At 36.8% G+C, this 25019-nt stretch overlaps 1 protein-coding gene across 3 annotated transcripts in view; it reads right to left on the bottom strand.

Annotated features, from left to right (window-relative positions):
* The window catches only part of ralgps2 (Ral GEF with PH domain and SH3 binding motif 2), a 46774-nt gene that overhangs the window by 19320 nt on the left and 2435 nt on the right, over positions 1–25019 (bottom strand). For all 3 annotated transcript variants that reach the window (XM_087785139.1, XM_087785141.1, XM_087785140.1), the window contains exons 2-9: positions 15183–15290; positions 13887–14017; positions 13410–13517; positions 12753–12803; positions 4967–5050; positions 3046–3135; positions 2882–2974; positions 1958–2084 (exon numbers count right to left, since the gene is read on the bottom strand). In XM_087785139.1, the coding sequence (XP_087641265.1) occupies positions 1958–2084; positions 2882–2974; positions 3046–3135; positions 4967–5050; positions 12753–12803; positions 13410–13517; positions 13887–13946 (613 nt within the window). In that variant the 5' untranslated portion in view covers positions 13947–14017; positions 15183–15290. The remainder of the gene's footprint in view (positions 1–1957; positions 2085–2881; positions 2975–3045; positions 3136–4966; positions 5051–12752; positions 12804–13409; positions 13518–13886; positions 14018–15182; positions 15291–25019) is intronic.

The raw sequence follows: 25019 nt of genomic DNA, 5'->3' as shown, positions 1-25019 counted from the left end.
AAGTTTTAATTTATCATCAAATAAAGGATACCAATTTAAACCTCGTTGTTAAGCATGATTTCTTTCAAGAGTAACAAGCAGCACAATTGGTTGTTCTTTAGTACAAGCTTATACAAAACACAGACAAAAATCACAAAAAAGGACAATGGAATCTTAATTTTTATCAAACAATCCTTCATCTGGGTGGACCTGATAACAACATCTTAGCAAGTCTGGTTTGCAATCGAATCGCAATCTGGTTTTCTTATTACTGCAGGATAGATTAAGCCATTTAATGCAACATCTCAGAGAAGTTACAGAAGAAAATAATTGCAAATTGATTGAAAGAAGATTAATTTTTTATATTTAATTACTTAACAACACCAAATGTGCCGATCACACAGCAAAAATGTATTCACAATACAACAAGACCACGTATGGTTGGGCTATATGGCCACTATAGACTTGGGGAAGACATAAGCAGTTGAGAAAACATTTTAAAGGGGGTGTGTTGTTCCACAGTGGGGCCATGTTTCTGTAGCCTCTTTGTCCTTAAATGATTAGCTCTGTGCACTGTGGTGAGCACAGACAGGAGAGGACTGTGGCTGCAATGTCTAATAGCAGGTCAGAGTTCACATGCGGACAAACTTTTTTTGCTCAGTTTCTGCAAAAAACACAGCTGTCTTTCTTAAGAATTCTTTCCAAGAATTAAGAATAACACCAACAAAAGATGAAACAAAACATCATCAAGGCATTAAACACTACTTTGCTTCTCTTGATGAGAATGTGTCAGACACACTTAATCTGTTGAAGAATTAATTTATGTTTTTTGGCATCAATTTTAGATGGAAATGATTAATAATGAAGACTTCATTGGGAATTGTAAATTGGCAAGGTACTTTGAGAAGGAAGCCAACTTCTCAAAAACTAAATATCGGTTTCTTTTATTGGACAATTTATTTCGTCTTTGTTCCTGCTCGTTGAGAACTGAGCCCTTAATACAAAACATGAAATGTGGTTGATTTGGTTCGTAAGTAAATTACAGAAATAGCGGGTGATGATAGGATCTCTTGACTGGACTTTTTTGAAAGATGCTTTGTTTAATATTTTGAGCTGCTTTAAACTTTTTGAAGTTCCAGGAGACAGCTGCTGTGGACTGGGTCTATCCCATTAAGTTAGAATGAGATTATTATTTTTGCTTTGGGAACCTAGTAGCGCCACTGTAGTTCACAAGTATTTCAAATAAATATATCAGATTGAATGCCTTCGAGGGCTTTCTAAGTCTTTCCTGGAACTGGACATGAAGGGAAATATGTTCACAGAAATGTGTACCTCAACAACTGAACAAGCACTAGAGGATTTGTTTGAGTTGTTTTGCTTGACAAACATCGGAGAGCTGTAACCATGGAAATGCAGGAAACAAACAATTTCCAATTTTGAGGTTTGACAGTGTTGGTCTTCATTTCCTCATCTTCTCCAGACTCCAGTAGGTGTCCACAATGGAAAATCAGGATGGGAACCTTAATGACATACAGGCTTTCTCTATTTGTTTGTCTTGACCGTGAATATGTGAAAATCATAGCAGTGCAGAAGCTCTAAATACTTCATCACGGTCACAATGAATATAAGTTACACACAGATGTCTCAAGCATTAGAGTACAAACCTAATAGCAAACAAAGATTAAATTAAAACCAGCAGAAAGACAAACAAAACCAATTCATACTCGGTGAGAAAGCAGCAAGAAACAAGAAAATATGACTGACTCAGGCAATGAATAGCGCATGAGCTAATGGTGTGGGTGAATTAAAACACATCTCATATCCTGTTTTACGCAAAACAGACACGCAGAGGTTTGTCAGTCCAGATGCTCGTCATTGGAAAAACCTATAAACATGTTCCCATAAAGATGAAGCGCCAATAATGAAGCATCTTCAATGGCTCAGTTGATGTGGTGGTATGAGTGAGTGTGTCTCTTACCTAGGTACGGTATACACGACACCATGCTCTGGCTGCTGATGAAGTCTCTCAGACGTTTGTAGTTGTCTTCTTTAGACATCAGGAAGTCCAGCCGGTCAAACGTCGACTTGTCCTTCCGACTCAACAACTAAATAAGACAAATGAAGTAATAATTTATTAGATGATACCTGTACTCTTACATTCAAGTGGTAATTAATCCATCAACCGGTGTCTCTCTTAAGATGACATATTTGACCTAGTGGAAAATGGAAGTGGTAATGAAATTGTTTTTTATCCGTTTAACCAAGACTAGAACATCTGAATCCTAATGGTTTGCATAACTTTTTCTGACAACCTTCGAGTTAGATATAGAATTCTCGATAGCTAGGATTTATTTTCTTCTGTGAGAAATCGCTGATCAAAAACTGAGCAAGTTAATAAACCCTTGGATTTATTTAGATGAATGTTACAGGATTCCACAATGTCACAAATGTTTTTTTTTTACCAATAGCTTAAATTGATAATGGAAGACGAGAGCTGAAAGCCGTTTCCAGCACAGAACAAAGATTTAATCCCTGTGTGAAAAAATGTCCCCTTTGAGTCTTTCACATTCTGAGTCAAATTAATCCTGGTACTGTCATTTAAGAATATTCTAGTGTCATTCTTCAGAAGCTGACTAACTGAAGCCAGCCCAGATACTCAAATCCAGGTGGTGACTTATTGTGGGCAGGAAGTGTACAAAACAGACCGTTGCACATACTATATAAAAACTAAAGCCAATGAAGGTATTTTCCTGCTTAAAGTTTGTGAAGTCAATGGGCTCAACTTGTTTTCTTGTGTTTTGGCTTGTTCTTGGTTTTTGTGGATAGAGAGCATTCCTTCAGTTCTGATTAGCAACATAGCTTTAAAAACATGCTTTGTTCAAAGAAGGATAAATACACTTACCGCCCATGTTTTGCTAAGCCTGAAGATGGGGGCACTTTGTAAGGCGGACACAACAGCCATAACCGCATGAAGGTTGTTCATGTCACATAGTTTCTATATTTAGAAGATAAAAATGAGTAACATTCACAGGGAAAAGACAGGAAGAGAAATGATGATGTGTATACCTTGGCAGTGCGAATGTAAAGACTTAACACTTCTGCTCTGATCTTTAACGTCTGTGCATGAAGAATCTCCCGACACACCCAGAAACTTGTCTGAAAGGAAAGAAGAAAAAAAACAAAAAAAAAACTTACCAGGACATAATGATTATCTTGTAAATCAAGCATTCGCATTGTTAAACTTTGGTTTTACTTGGCTGTTGGTTGGTGAATCATTATCTGGTAGATTTCAGTCTTTTGTGGTTTTAATACAGAATTAATAAGTACCATTCACCATCTGGTATTAAAAAAGGGAATTACTTCTTTATAGAGAGAATGTCCATATCATTTTCTTTATCTTGAGTTCTGAGAAAGCCTAACTTATCGATTGTTTACTCTTTATCTAGACCCCAAATTAAAATATTCAAACCATGTTTTTAATTAAATAATGACTAGAGATGACCTTAAATGAACCATAAAGCAAACACGTGCAAAAGCACACAGTTTAAGACAGACTTCTGCCATGTACACATTTCCAGATGTGTCCAGGGTAAGAAGTGCTGGTGATGAAAATGCAGAAGAACTTTTGAAACCTTCTGTTGAAGGAAAAACACGACATAGCAAATAATGGTCCAAATCACTAGACAACACAGAAAACATAACTCCTAACATATGAACCTAGAGAGGAGGCGAACGCGTGGGTTCAGAGCATTTTCATGATGTTGGAAATTCATCTCCGTAGGGAGAGAGACGGTTAGCCAAAAAGTCAGTGAATCCATCAGTTCTGAGCTGCAGGAACAGAGGGAATGGAAAGAGGGAAAGGAAGAAGACCAAGGGCAAAAAAAGGTAATGGAAGGGGAGGCTCGTCTCAATGCTGTCAGGCTCTGAGGACTCTCTGGGACCGCAGCTGTCTGCGCTTTGTGTTCAACTTTATCATTTTATCGTTTTTTTTATCATTTTAGGGCCGCCAATACAGCAAGCATCAAAGACTGTTAATATTGGAATAATTTTGATAACTATACATTCAGTGGACTTGCTTTTGCTTGCCCAGGGGTGGGGGGTCATTTTGTTCATTCTCAGTGCGTTTGTTTGAACCACAATCCGCCCTCTAAGCCCGATAATATGAGATTAATTATTATTTTCTCAGATGACTGCACTCAGACCTGCGCTATGAAGAACAGAAATTGGAAGGAGATCTGATGTTGATGACTAACGGCATATTGCTGGAGCCACACACTCACACGTGCTAATCACAGGAAAAGTCTTGTTAAGCTGAACATCTGTGCAATGTGCCCACTTATTTGTGCTAAGGGAAAGACGCTGAAACAAAGAGGTTTTTATGGGTGGAAAGATAAAAACAACAAGCATGACAAACTAGGCATGATATTTTTTATTACTGGTAGTTTTTCCCCTTTCTCGAATGTCTCGAACGCCTTTTCAGATTGAAGTAACATAAATTACGTTGTGCAACTATCCTCTAATAACAGGCAGCAATCTGGATTCTACAGTTTTCATCGCCATTCAATTCACTAGGAACAAGGAAAATTGAATTCTGAGGATCGTTGAAGATCGCAAAAGAACAGGCCAATAGAGAAAAGTGACAATAAAGTGACAGTACTTATTAAGCCCCTTGTAGTAGTTATAGAGATCAGGATCACTGTTCAACAAGACAGAGGGATCAATAAAGTTTGATCTATCAATCTATAGGCAATACGTCTCAGCCTAGTGGTCCTACTCTGGATGCTCTGCAGTCTCTTCCCAGAAGGAAGAGGACTATACATATTGGAGACACCTTGTCAATGTTTTTTTTTTACTGGTGGTTCAAATTGTCCCCCTTTAAAGACACGTCTTCATGTCGTCTAACACAAAAGGCTTTAATGGGACAGATTTGTGACTTACACAGCGATTATAAAAATGATCAAGAATAGTGATTGTGCTCAAAGCTCACCTGGTTGAATCTGCGGGTGAAGGCCACAACATTGGGAGCTGAACTGTGTTTCTCCTTTTTGTTCCAGCCACAACTTGAAAGCTCCTGAAAATAAACAAACATGCAAGCTAACATTATGCACTTGGTAAAAGTTCCTTTTGTCTACAATAGCAGTTAACCAATGTGGTTGATGGTTTACCAAGAACTCTGTCTGTAGGGTTTGGCAGTAAAATAATGAGAAGAAAAAAAAACGTAAGACAAGTTGGATCCAGGAAGGAGCATAATGTTCTTTGTTTAAAATTATAATATTTGATTGTTTACTTCTTTTCTACATAAAATTACAAAGACTTCTGGAATTCTGAAGATGAACCAAAACAAGTTTCAACTCAGTTTTATGCAACCGTTAAGACCATCTTGCCGAAATATTGTTTGAATCATTTGTTTGAATTCTACAAAGGAGGAACAATAAGTCTGGTTGACCTTAAAATTAATGTCATAAGTATCACGGCCACAGTATTGAGGCAAGAAAAGAGACCACACAGCTTTTTCATGGGAAACCCAGAGCCTCCGTTGGCCTTCACCGATCGTCCAGAGGCCAGAGACATTGACGTCACAGTAGGAAAATTGTTGTGTAATCTTTGCTGCTAATCCTGCCAGTCCCTCAACTTCAGCTTCAATACGAACAGCTGAATCAGACTGTAGATCCTCCACACAATACCCCCAGTGAGACCCACCGTCTAGAAGCAATAGCCAGCAGAGACTTAAAACTTCTTGACCTAAACCACATAGAAGTGGCACTCAGCCAAAAAGGTTAGGCTTCTTTCTGCATCCGAATATTGAATGCAGATGTTTCAGACAGACACGTTGGTGACGTGATGGTGTTGAGTCTATGTTGTCAGGGCTTGAATAAGATACAATCACAGAATAATTGAGGATGACATGGGACAGAAGTGTCTCCTGTGTCATCCGTTACCCTTGAGGAGGAAAAATAGCTTAGTCCAATACAGATGTGTGAGCCTTCATTTTCTTGTACCATATGTCCTACCTCAGGGAGAATGCAGTTACTTGTGCTCAAGACCAGGCAGGATGTGATAAAATGTAAAAGTCAGAGCCAAGCCAATTGTTGGTTTAACCTCCAGCTCTTTGTAAAAATATCCCTCAGCCATAGGCTTGAACTTTCATGGGCTTACACTGCCTTTACCACTGGTATACACCTTCAGATTCACACTTGAACCTTGATCTCTCATGCACTTATAGTTCCTTAAAGGTCAACTAATGTGTTTATTTAAGTGCGTTTTAAAGTGATGTTGGACCTCTATTGTACTCATCAGTATGCGTCTGTTTGTACAAAACTCTTTTGATAAAGGTATTTACAATAGAAAATGTGTTAAAGCCCCGCCCACTGAAAACGCTTGGTTTTCGTCATGCTCAAGTCTGGTTTCCCATAAACACGCCGACTCTGCTGTGATTGGTCAAACATCGAGATTTTTATAAAGTAATAACTTTATAACGGAGCATCATCATGATGACGGACTTTCTGCATCTTGGAGCGAAATACTTCAACATTTGAAACATGCGAGTAAATCAGGAAAGTTGGATTTTCATATTAGTTGTATTTTGAAGAAGTCATTCAGTCTTCATTCAAATTTACATTATTGCCTCCATTGGTTGGCGGCAAATCGAGTCCAGTTGTAACACATCGCATAAGTTCAACTATATGGACATTTAAAAAGGGTCAAACTAGTGACACAACTTTGTACATGATCATGATGATCCACTAGTCCAGTAATCGAGTATTCTATTGGCTTTTTACCCCCTTTCTTAGCTGACTGGGGTTACAACTCAACATGAACTTTAAGATGGTCTTGGAAATTCTGAAATCCAGAGCCTTCAAAATAACCATAACCTGGATGAAAAAGATACCCTCATCATTAAATTCTTGCCTCTAGCATCAACAAGGCAACCATAGAAATCGTCACGCTGACTACTTTTTATACCATTCACTGTAAACCCAAAAGCCGTTATTGCCAATCAAGACTAGATCAACTGTAACCAGCCATTCTAGACCCATGTTACCATAGTTATCCATTGTTACTATAAACTAAAGTCATTTAAATGTTTTCCCCCCTCTCATGATAGTGAGAAAAGTCTCTTTGGACTTAATGAGGTGGTTTGTTTGGTGGTCTTACAAGTCGAGTCTGCCATAGAACTTCCCTTTTCTTTTCCAGGACATCTTAGACGGGACTCAATGAGTCAAATTCATCTTGCAATTGATGAACTGGCCATTTTCGTGCGTAAACATACATCTTTTTTAGTACTAAGGACAGATCAGATTAACTCTGAAGTGAAAACATTTCGTCATTTACAATGTATTGTGGTCTAACTGTTACAGAAATTCACGGCCAATTTTCTCAATGTTTATTTAAGTAGTGGGAAACCGATCTCCATCCTCTCTAGAAACTATTGGAACTGAATTTCCTTTCTGCTTCTCTTTTCATCATTTTCCTTGAGTCATTACATACTGATTACACATATTCGGAGAAAATCTTTGACTTAGCAGCTTTAGAGAAGGGGGATTTTAGAGGCTGCTAAAAAAACAGTCCTGTGACAAGGCTCCAAAGCAACCCACAAGTTCTCAATCAGCCATGAAGAGCTTTCATTTCCCATGGCACTGATAAAAGTTAGCATCTGAAGTGTTTGTTTTTCAAACCAGTAGTAGTTTAGAACTTTATACATCCATCATATACAGAACGGCTTATTTTACCCATAGTGTCCAATGCGGAGAGAAAGCCAGAGATAACAAAGCATTGACAAATAAAACTAATAAAAATTTAAATCAAATTCCATTTTTCAAGAGGAATATTGACTGAGAATCCAATTTCTAAACGTTGCTAAGCATTTTCTAAATGTTCCATTATGTCTCTTTCGTGCCGAATAATTATACGTTTATTTTCTCAATACCACTGCTTGCTCTAGCCTCCCTTGTCTGAATTCAACTGTAGCATTAAGTAAACAGGCTGATGAAGATTACCAGCTGCAGGAAAGCCACATAAAATGATGACTTCATGTCTGATACTAAAGCAATTACTTTTTGTTATTGTCTGCATAGTAAAGGATAACCCAAGTGTCAGGGTCTCCGGGAATAGTCAGAACCTGCCTCAGGCCAAAGAGTGCAGATGAAAAACAGGATGGAAAAAGAAGGATGAGGTGAAGGCGCGGATGTGCGATTAAAAAAGAAGGATTGCAGCAAGGGAGAGGAGAAGTGAAGATGGATTTACTGAGGACGACAGGGTGGAATGCAATGGAAAATGTGTATCAATGAGACGGCTGTAGTTCAGCTTGCTGCAAGACGTAAAACCCCCAACTTGATCGCCAGGCTTTGCCAAATTTATAGAGCAATTGGTTTTAAATTTTACTCATCCTGCCTTTTTTTGAAGTAACGAGGAGAAGGACTAGGGAAAGCTAACTGAAATGGGGTAAAGGGCAGCTATAAAAAATAAATCATTGTTGTCTGAGTTTGAGAGTTTTGAATGATTTAGTTATTGGCAAGGAGCCGTTCTATGTTCGAGGCAGCTGCGGCTCCAGTTGCCTATCAATTCACAACATGGAGGAAATTGCTTTTCCATGAACTCTTCCGAGCTAATGATTGTAATAGGGGTCATCCGTTACAACGCGTAAAGCTCTACTGCGCTTATTCTTATATCAATGTTTCATATCAGGGTGCCAAGGATGACTCAGTGAATGATACTCGATATTCACAAAGATTGTTAGGCTTGTCGACATAATGAAAAAAAGATTTAAACATTTACTCATTGACGGAACAGTATAATATAATAAAATGTGCATCACTGCAGAGAATTTGTTGTTCGCTTCTATAATTTCAACACACAGTCTATAACAGGAAGTATTTTTAGAATCCCTTATTAGTCCCGCGAGGGGAAATTCAACCATTCACACATACTGATGTGAGTAGGCATCAATAAGTATGAGTCAGACAGCAACATTTACTTAAATTCTTGGAGTCTATCTAAACCGTGACCAAGTTTGTCTGCTTTACCGTTATCGAAGCCTCTGTATAAGTTTTGACATCAGTTGTCTCTCATCTTCCCATCTTATAGCCACATAAAGTAATGTGATCTAAAAGATTGGAGGTTGGTTGTTATATTAGCCAACACAAGTTGATGTGTCACTGCAAGGAAAATACTTCATGATTACTTTAGTTTTGTTTTTCTACTTGCTTATGCTGCAAGCTTTTAACAGTTTCCACTTATAGAGTAGACCAAGATTTTTGTTACTTTTGCTTCATATCTTTCATCTCACCATAAATTATCCTTCAGAGAAAAAACATGTTCCGAGAATGTCTGAAATGGTGGAAACATTTAACCATTGAAGATAACAAATCTTATTTAATTATACATTTTCCCTTGCTTGTTTCTGTACTCGATGTTGTCACTTCGGGGACATTTTCCAAACTTACAGCAAGAACATTAAAGTATCTCAAAGGGTTTTGTATCATCGTAGTGATAAGTTATTCTCTCCTTACTATTTTTGCATCACTGGGATAAGTAAACACTGGTAGAAAACAACCGTCTTGCTCCTGCCGCCAGTTGACCTGGATTAAAAAGAAGTGTAATCACACCATCAATCATCATGGGTGGTAATGAGGATGAGCAGACGGATTCAAGTAAAATCAGATGCTTTTAAGCCACCAACAGAACCAATTTACGTCAGCAAACGCATTTTGCTGCCAGTTGAAATTTACATTTTCCTGAACAGTCAGAGTACAACACACATCTGAAGTATTTTTGATCAATCTTCCTCTCTGGCTGCCAGTTTTACCACTCTCTGGTAAAAAAAAACATACACTGGAAGGATTCTAAGAAAACAGCTCATGTGTATTATCTGCAGCTATAGTGCCAGACGGGGTTTATTGGAATTTATTCTTTTACTCTGGCCCCGAGTAGTTTGGCTGACAGTTTAAAACTGTTCTCTCGATATCTCCAGAATGCCAAGCTAATTTTGCCTCCAACTTCTAAATTATGTGTATGTCTCATCTACACAAATAAAAACTTTGGATTCAAAGACACACAATGCATGACATTGTATGAAGGTGTCTTGGCAAGATGATTAGGAATCATAATTATGTGTGTGGTTTAAAACTGCTTGAAAAGGCATGATGACGAGTGACTTCAACACATTAAACATTTCTGTTATCACTGTTAAAAGTTCCAGTTAATAATAACTGCCGTCAATTGGCAACAGTATCTGCTCGTGACCACAGATCCCTGACGCTGAAACAATTCTGTGGAAAACTCATCCATATTTCGTTTATTTTAATTAGCGCATGTCAAAATATGTCAATCTGTGACTTTATGAAGGCCATCTGGACCTCTGGACCATTGAGGAATGTAATATTCTTTGGGGATTTGGCTACCAACCAAAAGTTGACTCCCTGACAATCAGTCCCCGTAAGGTTTTCGAAATATATCAGATTATGGAAAAAAAACGTTCCTGACTCAAAGACTGACTTTAAAAGGTATTTTACAAAACCATGCGTTCTCATTTTTTATTTAAACCATTGTGATACTTGAAGGTTTAATGATTTTCAGTGATGTGTCGTCTGTTGAATTTTGGTTTATAGAAAAAAAGAGGGCTGCATGTCAGTAAAAATATCATTACATAACCAGTTAAATAATATGTTCCTATTATGAACCAATGTACACGCACACCTGCTTTTTCAATCATGAACGTGCAAGACTTGAAATGAGACTTCCAGCAGTGGAAACCTGAGTTCAGCCCATCACTGCTGCATAGCTTCAGTAGAAAAGCGTCTCAGTCTCACCACGGCACCGCCAGGACGCTGCTCTTCTAAATGACAGGCTTCATTTACTTCACAGTCGCTCGCCTCATTTCCATCGGCAGACAAGCATTTAATAAATGAAACAAAAACTTATTTTATATCTTATTACAGATAGATATTAGGTAGGAATGTCTATAGGTAGAAATGGACAAATAAAAATATATTTATGCAATATCTAATAACTATGTCCCTTTTTTTTTTACCAATTACTGTGGATGTTGATGTTTAACATGACTAGAACGGTTGAATTAGCTTTTACATTTTTTTTTTTTTTTTTTTTATCATTTTGTGTTGAATCAAAATAATTTGTATACTGAAATATTTACCCTTTTGTTTTTATAAAATAAAAATAACATCAAAATGTATGTTTTTATATGTATGAGTTTGGCATAATAATTTCAATAATTGAAAAGAAAGATTTCTTTATAATAATAATTATATAATAATATAATAATATTGGTGTAATTGTGCCACCAGCCAATAAAAATAAATAAATACAGGGCTACTTGATCATGTACTTGTACATCATCACATGATCAATCTTTCGACAAATCATATTAAGCGCAGATGATTAAGTATTTGATATATTGAATTTAGAATTCCATTTTAAACATATTAAATTAAAAAAAACATTTTATTATTCAAATTAGAATATCAAACTATGAGAAAAAAAGTCACTTTAAAATTATTACAACTATTGAATAATTGTTTAAAACAAATTCCTCCCTTAGATAGATGAATCATAATTTATATTTGCTTCCTTTTTCATACAGACATTTAAATGTTATTATTTTTTAATATTTGAAAGATTAAATTCAACTATTCGATATTCTGATGGCACAGATATAGCTATAGATGACTAGACATCAATAGCACTCTGATTATCTTTGTTAAATCTTTCCCCCTTCATCATTACTTTTTTTTTTTTTTTATCATTTTCATTTTCCCACTAAAGGTCTTTGTTTGACTGTCATGGTTGAAGTGTGAAGCCATGAAAGTCCACTACACAAACACACAAGTAGCCAGGGGAACTACACCACACAGCTCTGTGGTTGGTTTGCTGTTGTTTTAAGGTCACTGTGGCTGACCGTAAACATAGGTAATCCCTGACTCACACATGGCATTTGCAGTCCAAAAGAAAGAAGGTTATGCTTTTGAGAGTTCCACAAATTAAGAGAGTCATCGGAGGGGATGTCAGTGGATTGGCACAGTATGAAAGATCCAGAGCGAACGGTAGAATAGAAATGAAAACAACCGTCAACGTTCTGGATTGCCCCCATTAAGTCAGCTCTGTGCACATTGAAATAGTTCACTTTTAAGAGCGTGTCATTTGTCTGGCAGAATTTTCCCAGAATGTATTTTTCTACATGTCCCATGATTTGTACTCAAAGTGTGCTCAATAAAGAAAAATCATTTTGAAGTTTCAAAACAAATAAAAAATTACTTTAATAAAATCTATATTGGATCATCTTAAGAACCCTTTTCAAGCCAAAACATCAATATATCTTATTAAAACTGCATTCAAGAGCCACATTGAAACTCTGACTTGCAACAAAGTATTATTTATAATAATGTACTACTTTGCAAAAAAATGTGCTTAACCTTTGTTGTTTGTGTCAAAAAAGAATGCATCACAAGACCAGAAGGTCTAAAACAGACCATTTTGCTGTGCCGTCATCAGTCGTACCTTTACTTGAACTTATCTGTGTCGTAACTTACTGGACACAATTTATCATTTTATTCATGATTTGTGACTTAATTTTTGGATTCAAGTGCTTTTATTTTATAATTCTGTGAGAACAATGTAAGTCAGTAATGGGAGCTACATCTGGAATTTCCAGTCAAAATGTTAAAAAGGCATTACTTTTTTCCTGCAGTAACTGCATAAAAAAGTGGATATATACACATTTTCTTTATATTTCTGTACAAACTTAAAGCATCACTTACCTCTGGCTGAATGGCTTTGAAAACAGGAGTGTCCATGAGAGTGATCTGGCCCTAGAGAGTAGAAACGCCTGGTTAGACCAACAAAATAAATAAGAATCGTAAAAATACCATATATTTAAATGTTTTTTAATATGAAATATATTTAGTTATATATAGTTTTAAATAGTCGTGATCTGAACCATATTGCTTATTCATTATAGTCAAGAGAAGATAGACAGCGCCCTCTTGTGGATGCAGCAGTCGGGTTGTTGGATAACTTCCTAAGAATGACGCGTCTGTATAAACTTCATAAACGGCATGCATTCCCCTTAAGATGCTTTTTGAGGATTACAGAACTGAATGCAAAACAATTAAAACAATAGAAAATGTATTGTTTGTACCTTTTTTCCAAGACACGCATAAATAAACATTGTGTAACTAATAAAGCACTACTATAGTTCCTGATTCACCGACCAAAATGGGAACACTAAGAGGAAATCGAAGAGTGACGGCTGGCATCACTGAAGCTCATCAATTATTACCGATCCAAAATCTGACCCCATTTCCTCCTCCCTACTTCCCACAGTTCAGCAAATCAGCTGATAAATGCCTCACGGAAAACTGCAAAATCCCAACTTAAGATGCCCACAAAAAGACACACAGACAACGCCCACTTACGGCATATTCTTCGGGGGTCACCTTCAGCACGTCAAACACAACAGCATCGAAGCTCTTCTTGAGCTCCCAGGACCCTTTATCACTGAGGGAATCTGAACTGCTGCTCCTCTGCAAGACAAGAGTTGTGTGTTCACTGTTAAACAAATAAAAGTGTTATTACTTTGTTAAATATTAAGAAAAATATTATATACAACTATAATTGTTTTTAAATATTTAAATTCAACACTCATTGGAAATGAGTGTTGCTAGAGCAGCATGTCCACAGTAGTAAAAAAGATTAAACAAACCTATATATGAAAAATAAAAAGATGAATTAAGCTACTTTACAAACATTGTATCAACTTATTATTGCATTGAAGATACTTCACAAGAAAAAAATAATTAAGCAGAAAATAAAACGAAAATAAAGTTGTATTGATTCTGGTTTATAGCAAAACGATAATGATTTACAAAAAACAAGAATTGTTGCTGAATCACCTCTGATAATGTCGGAGCATAGGTGTTGATGTTGGATTGGCCATTTGGGAAGTCCATCATTCCCACACCACCTAGCTCTAGCGTTGAAGAACATGCATCATCTTCAGCCTCAGCAAAGCCTGCCCAGCCCCCTGAAACCACAAAAATACAAATCATGTCACAACTGCTTAATGCATTAAGCAAAATTGTTCATCTGCTTTGAATGTATTTCAGACAACAAGGGCCCACTTCAGGTTGTAAGAGGAAGATGAACTTAATCAGTTCAGGCAACAAACTCTATTCTAGAAGTCAGTGTTGTTGTGGATTAATCCCAGGGAAGCAGCTCTACGGAGGTCAGACGTACAATCTGGCTGTCTGCTCTCACTAATGTTGGACAAATGAACAGAAGGAGCTTAGAAAGGGAACCCCTGCCCAGAAAGAGCGGCTATCAATTAAAAGACTAAACAGCTTAAATAGAGCACCGGAGCAAGCCACTCACAACAAAACAAGATCAGCTTTAAGTACTTAACAGTATGAAGCCTTATTCCCTCGTGAACTTGTATGTATTCAAACAAGAGTTCCTTCTTTATTCTGCACTGCCACCATAACATTCCTATGTTGTGTTTACAAAACTGGCAATTAAAGTTTCTGATTCAATGACATTGGAAATCAAGGTTATACTTGTGTGAGATTTCAGTGGTTAAGTGTGTTATTCATCTTTGAGGCATATAGTACTTTAATCTCAGATCAGCATTTCACTGAAGGCTGAACTACGTCGAGTCACGAGATATGTAGAAAACTACAGCTACAGTCCTGTGGTGATTCTGATTTGTAGCTGCATGAAAACACAAGTTGAAAGGGTTGAGTTAAAAGGAACATTAAAAGCTTGGTAATGGTTCCATAATTCCACTTTTCGACGGGAACCTAGCTTTTTAGATTTTTGCAGTTCCTTTAAATGAATTCAGTCAACCCTAAATAAATAACTGTACTTTTTTCCTTTTTTAAAAAAATAAATAAATACATTTGTTGATCTCAATACATGCCAAGATTACTTTTACCTGGTCGGAATTTTGCGATCACAGTTCTTCTAATGTATTTACGGCTTTCTAATACAATATTTAATGCAGATACTGATCAAATATAACTGTTTTCATGCAGGCATGTCCTAAAAACCACCAGGGTTGTAAATTCCATGACATGAAAACCAAACACTTAACACATTGTTAGTAAGTTAGTAATATTTGTATAGCAAAACCCAATAAAACATATGCTCAAAAAGGTCAAGACACCATGTGCAAGCATTTAGATAAATCTTACCGATTGTGTGTCAGATGAGCATGATGATGCAGCTGTAAGGAGCTTGTTCAGTAGGATAGCCTCTAATGTCAAGACCTGCCTTTTCCTGAAGCTTGTGGTGGCTGCTGCCTGCATAGAGCAACACAGGGGAGAGAGAGCAAAGAGGCACTTGAATGAAAAGCTTTCTGAAAAACCAAAACAGAAAGTAAATGTCGTTGTCACAATTTAAAAAGACACCGTGTTTAAACGTTTACACAGATATAAAATCATAAACGTTTAGAAAGATCAATAACCAATGGCACGTCCTCCTCCTTCAATACTCACTAACATAAACAGGGGTGCAAGTGAAGCGCAGCTCCGGTTGACCAGTGAGGCGTGTGTGTCTGGTCATGTGATGTAGGACTCAGGAGGGAAACTGATGTTTCAATGAAGTTTTGAAACTTTGACAGCGACTTGTCACAAGCTTTGTTAAAAGATAGTACCAAAAATTGTATTCATAGTTTATTGTACTTATATAGGGTTTTTCGATGCGTGTAAATAACTAAATAATTGTAGTGTTGTATAATGTATGATATTTTTTTACTGGAAGGGCTTTGCTGTGATTGGATTAGGTCATAGGCATTTGAATAGAGACAGAACCCTCTAGTGGTTATATCGCGTAACTACGATTAACAGTCATGGGGATCATAAATCACTGTTGCATAGCCTGTTAAACAACAGTTAGAAGCTTTGGTTACAAGGATATAATAAAATTGTATTATTTATCAGACAATCATAAACTTCACAGATAGAAACAATCTCAATGGATCGCATAAGAAACACAACAGCAACAGAGAAGGCAGTGCTGCAGCTCTCGCTAAAGGGTGACACATCTTTCACATTTGTGGATTCAAGTGATCTCTGACATAAAAAAAAAAAAATTTGAAACCTTGTTGTTTCCTCAGCAGAAAAATTACATCCATACCGCATATTTGCTGTCATTTGTTAAATTATTAATAATGTTTTAATTTTGGACTTGCTCTTGATCTTCTGAGATATATGAGCTACACTCCCACCCCCCAGATTTTACACAATATCCATGTCCATAATAGTCCAACATGTGTCTCACTATACTTGAAAAATAATCTGGGGTGATGGGAAGTGAATGCTGCAGATAAAAGGTGCATGTTGACAGACATTGTTGTACATAATGTTCAACCGAACACCTCCGGTTGTTATCACACTGGATTGGAACACAATGCAAATTTAGTCCAGTACACATCCAGTACTTGCACCAAGCTTTGAGTACTAAAACCTTTGGCCAACATCTGCCTCATCACTCAGTACCTGATGTACTATATGAGAATGTTAATCTTTCTTATGCCTAAAGTTTCAGTCAGTAAGCAAGTAATCTTCTCTAATAATGTTGGAAATGGTTTGTGATTTTGATGTTAGGCCATTAAAATTTATTAAAATTTGAAGCAACATTTTTAGTCGATAGAATAATAAAATGAAATTGGAGGCAGCATATGGCACGGACAACTATTCCAGAAGAAATAAATTAAACAATGATCAACCCTATTTTATATATACTCCAAATCATCTATCCATTTACATCTTTTCTAATATACAGTATATAGTATATCTAAATGTCAAAAGCTTCCATCTCACATTTCAAAAAAGGGGCACTGTATGTATCCCCTTAAGGAAAGTTAGAGTTAAGACACCCCTTAAATGCGTCATCTAAAATGTTTTATTTTTTCTAATAATATTCTTAAATTTCTGCATGAAATCTGACTTTTCACATGTTAAACAACTCTAATATAACAACAAATAAGAGGGTTGTGTGACTACAGTCTTGAAAAAGCTTGTTTACGCTTGTCTGACGTAGGAGTCTGCTAGGATTGGAACCCAACCTGGGACAGTTTACCTACTACTTTACTGCTCCAAACAACACCCACACCTCTGGCTAGAGAGCCTACAGCTGACACGGAGTTGCCTTTTTTCAGTGAGCGACAGTGACCCAGCCAGAAAAAAGAGCTTTCCAAGTATCTGTCCATTTTTAACATGTTGGTAGCAAATTAGTCCACACTTCTCTATTCAGTGACGCTTGATCGCTACAATATTGTATTAAAATTCTAAATTGTTGCCACCTGTAAAAAGTGATTCCTTTGCTGTTCAGTTCTGTATCTGTTCAGGTCACCGTTACTGAGAAGGTTGTTTGGAACGATGGCACCCTCATCCAATGTTGAGTTTCCAAGTTTTTGGGGGGACCATTATTTTTTATTATTTCTGCCATGAACCAGGATCAATACAAATGTCTTATAATTATTTATTGTTTGAGTTTCAGAATGTAATCCCCACAATTAATGAAGGATTTGTTGTGTACATGTAGTTCAGGGGTAAATAAAATATTCTGAAATGAGAGGGATAACATGCATTTTAATCCATAATTCCCTTATCAGACCACATTATTCCGTCTCTCCTAACCGCCTGATGAACGACCACAGAAATAAGCAGTCCAGACATTTCCTGTCCATTTCCTAAACATTACAGCTCACTGTCTAGCATTTAGGCAACAAATCACTATGAAACCAGCAGACACTGACAAGAAAATTCTGCTCATTAGTTTAACCACATTTTCAAAGTCTGCAACTACATTTTAGAAACTTTCCAAATGCTTTTCTTTGGAATTAGTTAAATCTAAATCAATGTCAACAAACGTTTTGATTTCCAATATCTGCATATGTATGCAGTAGTTGGGTGGCACAATTTTTAACCTATTAAAGTGTTTCTGTGATGCAAACGGAAGAGACAGAGTTAGGTATGGGCGGAATCAGCTGCAGAGTCTGACCTGTAATTATCAAACCAGGGAGTTAAAGGGTTCAAGACAGAAAGAAGCAAGACAAGTACTTCTAAAAAAGAAGCAGCCTAATCACACCCCACAAAGCCGGACTGCTACTGTGATACTGGAATTTCACCAACAGGGCAAATGGATCTTTAGTCTTGATGTTGACATCTGGACGTGTTTTTAGATCTTATTTGACACCTGAAACGTTAATATACTGATATTTACACTCATTTAGAGGACCTCTTCATTTACACCGAAATATGCAAGTGTTTTTCATATAGAAAGGATGGTGTTTTTACATAATTTATATTCAGTCGTCACAGAACATACATAAACATACCATACACCAGCAGTGCGAAAGTCTACATGTGTAAATAATTACATGGTTTAGAAAAATAAATAACTGCTTACACCATTTTTTTTCTCCCTTCTGAATTAATTTTCTCCAATATATACATTTCTAAAAGTGACAAGGAGCCGCTGACCAATGAGGTGTGTGATTTGGTCATGTGAGGCGGCACTCAGGCGGTAGACTGGGTTGTCAAGATTTTGAGATATTGAACGCAACAACTCGCTTTTATGGATGATATGACAAGTACAACAAATGTATTTATAAATGCATGTTTATTGCGATTATACAGGATTTAAAACATTTCATAAATGATTCAATTAGTATAGTGTGGTTTCGTAGCATTACTCCTATGGAGCCTCGTTGAGTAATACTTTGGTGAATCACAGTGCAGCATTCAAGTTTTCCAACATTTTGAGGGATTTTTGGGTAAGGTATAGCACATTGGTCAGTAAGTTAAAAAGAAATGCATTGTAGTCTGAAAAATACGGTAAATGAAGCTATGGGATTATCTGTCATGTTGGCTATAATTTAGTAAATAATCTATACGTTCATCATAACATGATGTTCTATTCTATGTTAGTCTTTCTATCCTTTGTCTTCGTTATTTTTCTTGGATCCATGTTCTTTATCTTTAGACTTAGATTGTATCATCTTGTTGTTTCTCTTTATTTCTCTTTGTTCTTGTTCTTATTTTATTCTTACGAATAATCGTCTGTATTGCTGTGTGTAATTGGAAAAACAATTTCCCAAAGGAGCCCTCCTGAGGGATCAATAAAGTTCTACCTAACCTAACCTATACAGAACCCTCTAGTGGATATACAGTGCAAGTAAGAAAGTAATATTTGTATAGCGCTTTTTTAGACCAGGGTCACAAAGCGCTTAAACAATCGATACAATACCCAATAAAATGGATGATTAAAAGGTCAAGACAACACCGAGAACAACACAGGAGTCTCAGAGAATCAAGGAAAAGCCTACACGAATAAAAGTGTCTTCAGATGTTTCTTGATGGAGTCATAGACTCCATCAAGCGCAGAGGAACCGTTACAGCCCTTGACTACATCAATGGAAGAAAATTGTAACATTGTCAACCCTACCATACACATATTTAAAAAGACATAAATTCATAGATAAATTCATGTATTATTGTATATGCTGACATGGTGAGAATCAATCAAAGACTCAGACTAGGGTCAACGAGTGAAATCATTTAAGGCAGCAGATTTATTTTCTTCTTAAATTGGTAACATTTTAGAATATTGTTTTCATTCAAAGAAAAGGCTTAAAAGTTAAACAAATATGACAATTTAGGCACTAATACAACTTTCAAACAAACGTTGTGAATAAAAAATGGCTCAAAGTGTATATTCCAATAAATATGTCGGCACAAATGTGCCGTCACTCGAACACGGTCTGATTCATAATGTGCTTGTCAGAGACCTGATAGGCGACAGCTTACTGGGTCTCAGCGTGTGAATGACAAAAAACAGCCCAGAAGCAGCAATAGAGGGAAGGGCGATGAATCTTGATCCAAAAGCACCTGCTGTGTAGGGAATGACTCACATTCAGCTTAGCAGCTACACATCCTCTCGCACAAGCTACAACGTGATTTGTTCCACTTTCTGCCCGTCTTTCCTCATTGTTCTCTTCTTCCGTCTTTAAATCCTGTCAGATTAAAGGGTGACTGACATCACATAACAGCAGTAAGCACACATTCAAATGGTCATGATGGCCCTTAACCCTTTCCACCCAGTACGAAGCTATGTACCCATCTTCCTTAAAAACACTGGATCGATGGATACTTTAAATCAATCTTGAGAATGTCATGAACAACAATTTAGTTTAAATACATCTTTCATTGTTCAGTTGAAACATGTTATGGTAAAGCTCTGTGAAGGTAAATTAAAATGTCTGGTTTATTTTCCAATGGTCTTTTTAAAATGTTTTAAGAATCTTTACGGGACTAGAAAACAAGACAAATGCAAGTTCTAGCTGCAGCAAAGTAAAATCATCGCGCCAGAATTGTACAATCAAAGAAAAGACTGTTTGTCATCTTTTTTTGATCAAGGTCTCAAAATATCACATAGAGCCATTCTTCACTGAGACAAACATGTTAACTACAAGTCAAGGACTTCAAAATTAGATAACGACTGAAATGGAACATGTTTAGTGAGTGGAATGAGTATAATTTTTGTATGCTTGAATATAATAATATAGTTCTTAATTGACGACACAAAAATTTGACATGATTGCAAAGGACATGTGAGCAAAGCCCTAGGGGTAAAAGTGTGAACCACACGATTTGGAAAAAGGGCAAGCTCTAACTTGAATAATACATGAAAAGAAAATACAAACACGCACACCTCTTCAACGACAAAGTCCTCTTTACAAATGACACATCTGTTTTGGCATTACAAAGCCCTTGACTGCCTTACTTTACTAGAAACCGATCAGCCTAAAACGGTTCATAATTAGCTGAAAATGTTTCATGTTTTTAACATAATAAATATAAAGCATTAACCTTGTAAAATTAAACCATCTTTGATCCTTTACTCGACCAATAGGTAATCTGGTAATAGTTGCATTGCTATCGGCACACCTATGATTTTGCAAAGTCATTGGGTAAGCAATCATGATTTAATAATAGGTGTCTGTAATAAGCACAATATAGAACAGTTTTAATTGAAATTATACTTATGTATAATTTATATTAACTATATCACCGAGACCAGAATGGGGTTCTACAGATGATAATGCATTTAACAAGGTTTTTTAAAGTAAAAGCAAAATATATATTACAAACATACTGCTACATGATTCAGAGAATACGCTGTATAAAACCTAAAACTTCCATTCATATTTATAAGCCTTCGAGCATCAGAAAAAAGTTGAATTGTGAATAGTGTATTAAAACATAATCATACGATACAGTAGTGTTAAAGTCAGTGAGTAAAATAGGTTTAGAAGATTTTGATTTTTACCCCTGTATTGCTGTTTAGCTTCGCAAGAACATGAATAAAGTCACAGTACAAAATATTTTAACAGAAGTGTCGTTGGTGATCCATATACTGTTTACTTCGGGGTTTTGACAGAAAGGGAAACTGAAAGATGTCCAGATCAATGCCCGTGCAAGAATCTGTCAGGGAATTTCTATAAGCACATATAAATTCCTTAACAGAATCACAGCTACTTTACTTCAAATTTGTATTACAACTAGAGAAAAACCAAGACGATCTACTGGGAGTGGAGCAACAGCTGAGAGTTGGAAACAGCTGTAACTCTTCACCGCCTACGCTGATTCCCTCCCCCTACTTGCCTCTCTCCTTAAAAGAAAAACACTCACACCTCTCTCTGATAGTCCTGTGTTGAAGAGGACTACATACATGGACAACACTAGGAGTCTCAGCATGGACATGGAATGCACTTCAATGTTTGACCAGATATTCGTTATCTTGTATGTAGGGCAATCAAACATCTTGACAATAGGAATGCTGCTGGGTCATATAATGCATACTGGTTACGTAAAAGGTATATTTGCCCCCACACAAATCCAGGGCAAAATAAAAGTATATCAAATTTACGATGGTTTTGCCACAAACTGATGTATCTATGATTCATATCTAGAAGCAGAACTTCCTAATCAGAGCCTTTGGTCACTGTGCATATGTTGAGCGACTGACAAATTGTAGAATTTCAGAATAAAAGCCTCAAAGTGTCTCCTAAGCCTGTAAGATTATTGTACATGAAAGAGAAAACAGTTTCAAGCTTTCTATTGCATAACTAATGTTGTTTACCACATTGGTTTATGTGTGTCACAACAAAATAAAAATGTATTTGGCCACATTTGCATCATCATCAGATATCATGCCAATGCATGTTTAAATCATTAAGTGTACATATACATCTGTTCATTTTAGTTGTTACTATACTATATTGATCTTGTTTATCAACTTTCTTCCACTTAACCCCCATTATAAGCATGTTGTAGGGCAAGTGAAAAAAAACATTATTGTACTATTTTATGAAAAGGAATCAAATGAAAAATAAGAAGGTTGAAATGCTCCCTAAAAATGTCATTCATACAGGCAGGGTGTTTATGTGCTAAGATGTGATGTGTTCTTGTAGTATTGCATCCTAATTTATATGATGAAAATAGGATCATTCATAAACCTCTGGTGTCGAGATTCATAAGAAAGAAAATGCTCTCTTCTCTGTTGCAACATCACATTTGATGAAAAACCCAAAAGACAGATGACAGACTGAGGAAAACAAAACAACGTTATGACCTCATACCCGGTTTGACAGTTGGTTATGTGTGATGTGTAAGTGGTAGCGTGAGAGAACGAGTAGTCGTCTGCATGTCAAAACACATATGTAGCATGTTGGAACCCAACAAAGAGAAAAGGAGCAGGTTTTTAGTCATACAAAGTTAAATGGATAGAGATGACAAACCGAAGGAGAGTCACTTTGTTCTTGGACGTACACATTCACCATTCATGCAGTCACAGTCTATTCACAATCAATGAAAGACAGAAACAATACAATGGCCCAACTTGACTAAGCAAGTTCATGGAAACGCATGCAAAGAAAATCTGCAATAGAGAAAAACAAAACAATGGAGAGTGGGGGAGGTGGAGATGGATAGAGATATATTCGACCATATCTGATTTATTGTCTTTGGCTCATTTCAGAGGCCCGTTCACAAGTTTCCAGTTCAAAGGAGAAGCTGAAATAAGGTTGAAAAGGGGTGTGGAGGTAAACCAGTTTAGACAGGTGGATAAAACTTTATTGATACGTACAATTTACAGCGTGTTGACTTTGCCCATAAGATAAATGATGTCATGGGACCTGCTGGTCTGTTAAACATTTTAATTAAAAGCACTGAGGCTTGAATGAAGCAACCCACCCGCATATGTAGAACATGCTTGAAAAGCCAGAGATTCGAGGTATCAGGTGGAATAAGACCCTCACAGCTGACTCTCTACATTCCTTTCTGGGCTGGGCACTTTTATTGCGATGCTGTCCCTGAACTCCCCTCCGACCTCTGCCCTGACACACCAAAACTAGCAAACAACTACAGATGCAAGTTTGAACCCAAGCGTGCCATGAAAACACTTTATTAAATGACATATTTGTAACAGGAAATTTAAAAAAGACGTATAAGAAGATCTCTGCTCTCAAGTGTTACTTCCCTTTGCAGCTTACACAAACATGTCACATGAGCTTAGCTGAGCCAAGGCAGAGATGCTTTGTTAGTTCCTTATTTTCGCTGTCAAGTCAGCCAAATGTAATTAGAAAGGGAAACATTTCGCAACAACAACTGGACCTCAATCGAGAAGCGGGTGATAACACTTATCCATTTGAGTTATGGCCAGGGAAGAGGATTATAATTTTCTATCATCACTTCCCATTACTTGTAAAAAAAAAACTAAATATTAAATTATATTATTTTGTTATTACAAGATGCACACTCATGAATATATACATATTGACTGCAAGGCCAAATTCTGGTAGTGTTGTCCATAGCCTATGAACTGCGTTTTATTCCTGGCCCCTTTACTCACGCACACCATGCACAAAGTCAGTCAGGTGCTTGTCAGGACAGCCGTCTACAGCACCTACTTGTACCAATCTATGTGCCAAGAGAACTTGACAAGTAAAGAGCTGCAATGACAAAAAGTCTATGAGGAAATGAATTTGTCTTTGTGACCACAAAGATGGAAAGATCATCAGTAAAGGACGTGATAACATGCGACTTTGCAGTTCCATCTGTGCGAAGGGGATGTGCCAGGCATATAGCGTTGTTACCCTGGCAACCAAGAAATCCTAGAAAACAGGTTAAACTGAAAAACCCACAAATACATGTGCTAGATACAGGAGGATGGCAAACAAGTTAATTAAACAGAATATCCAAACCAAACTAACGTCTGAGCAAGTAATGGGGAGAGACGATATTTTAAGTTATTATTTTATACACTTCCAGCATTCTAACAATACCAATAAAACTCACAATTGTAGCAGTACATTTTTGGAAACTACTATGTTGTTCAATCTTTTTTTTACTGAAGTAATATAAAGCTGCATTTGTAAAACCCCTAAAGGGAGACATCTATGGTCATATGATCCAGGGTTCATTGTTTTATGGTCCATATTTCTTTAAACTAGGGAGGGAACATGATGTAATGCAGAACAGATAAACATAACTTGAGATGGTCCAGGGGTTGCTCCCGATGACGCAAGCACCCTGCCGTGTTTCATCCCTTTCTCTTATGCATACACAGATCTCCTTTTGAGAGGAGTTTCATTTCAAACACACCAGCACAAACACGCACACACGCATAATCTCCAACTAATCACATTTGCAGGCCTTGTCTAGAGCAGTTACAGGACAGCGCTGAACAGATGGACCCATGTAAACTCTGCAACTCAGGGATTAGCAACTTTCAGAAGTAGAAGGGGGTTTGAGGAGCTTTACACAATCACAAGTTAAAAAAACATGTACACAACAGAATAGTGTAAGAATCAAACACACATTAAGTTTTTTATAGTTTCTGGTTTAAAACTTTCCAACTCTGCAAGTATTTCTGAAATTGATTTGAAGCGACAGTGTCAGAAATAAATCATCCGAGCCATGACATGACATTTTTAAAGCAGTGCAATCTCTAAAGTTTTAAAC

The sequence above is a fragment of the Callionymus lyra genome, chromosome 2, assembly GCF_982586985.1.
Source record: "Callionymus lyra chromosome 2, fCalLyr1.hap1.1, whole genome shotgun sequence".
NCBI lineage: Eukaryota > Metazoa > Chordata > Actinopteri > Syngnathiformes > Callionymidae > Callionymus > Callionymus lyra.
Note: the sequence above shows the minus strand (reverse complement) of the source record. Positions and strands in the feature narration are given on the sequence as shown.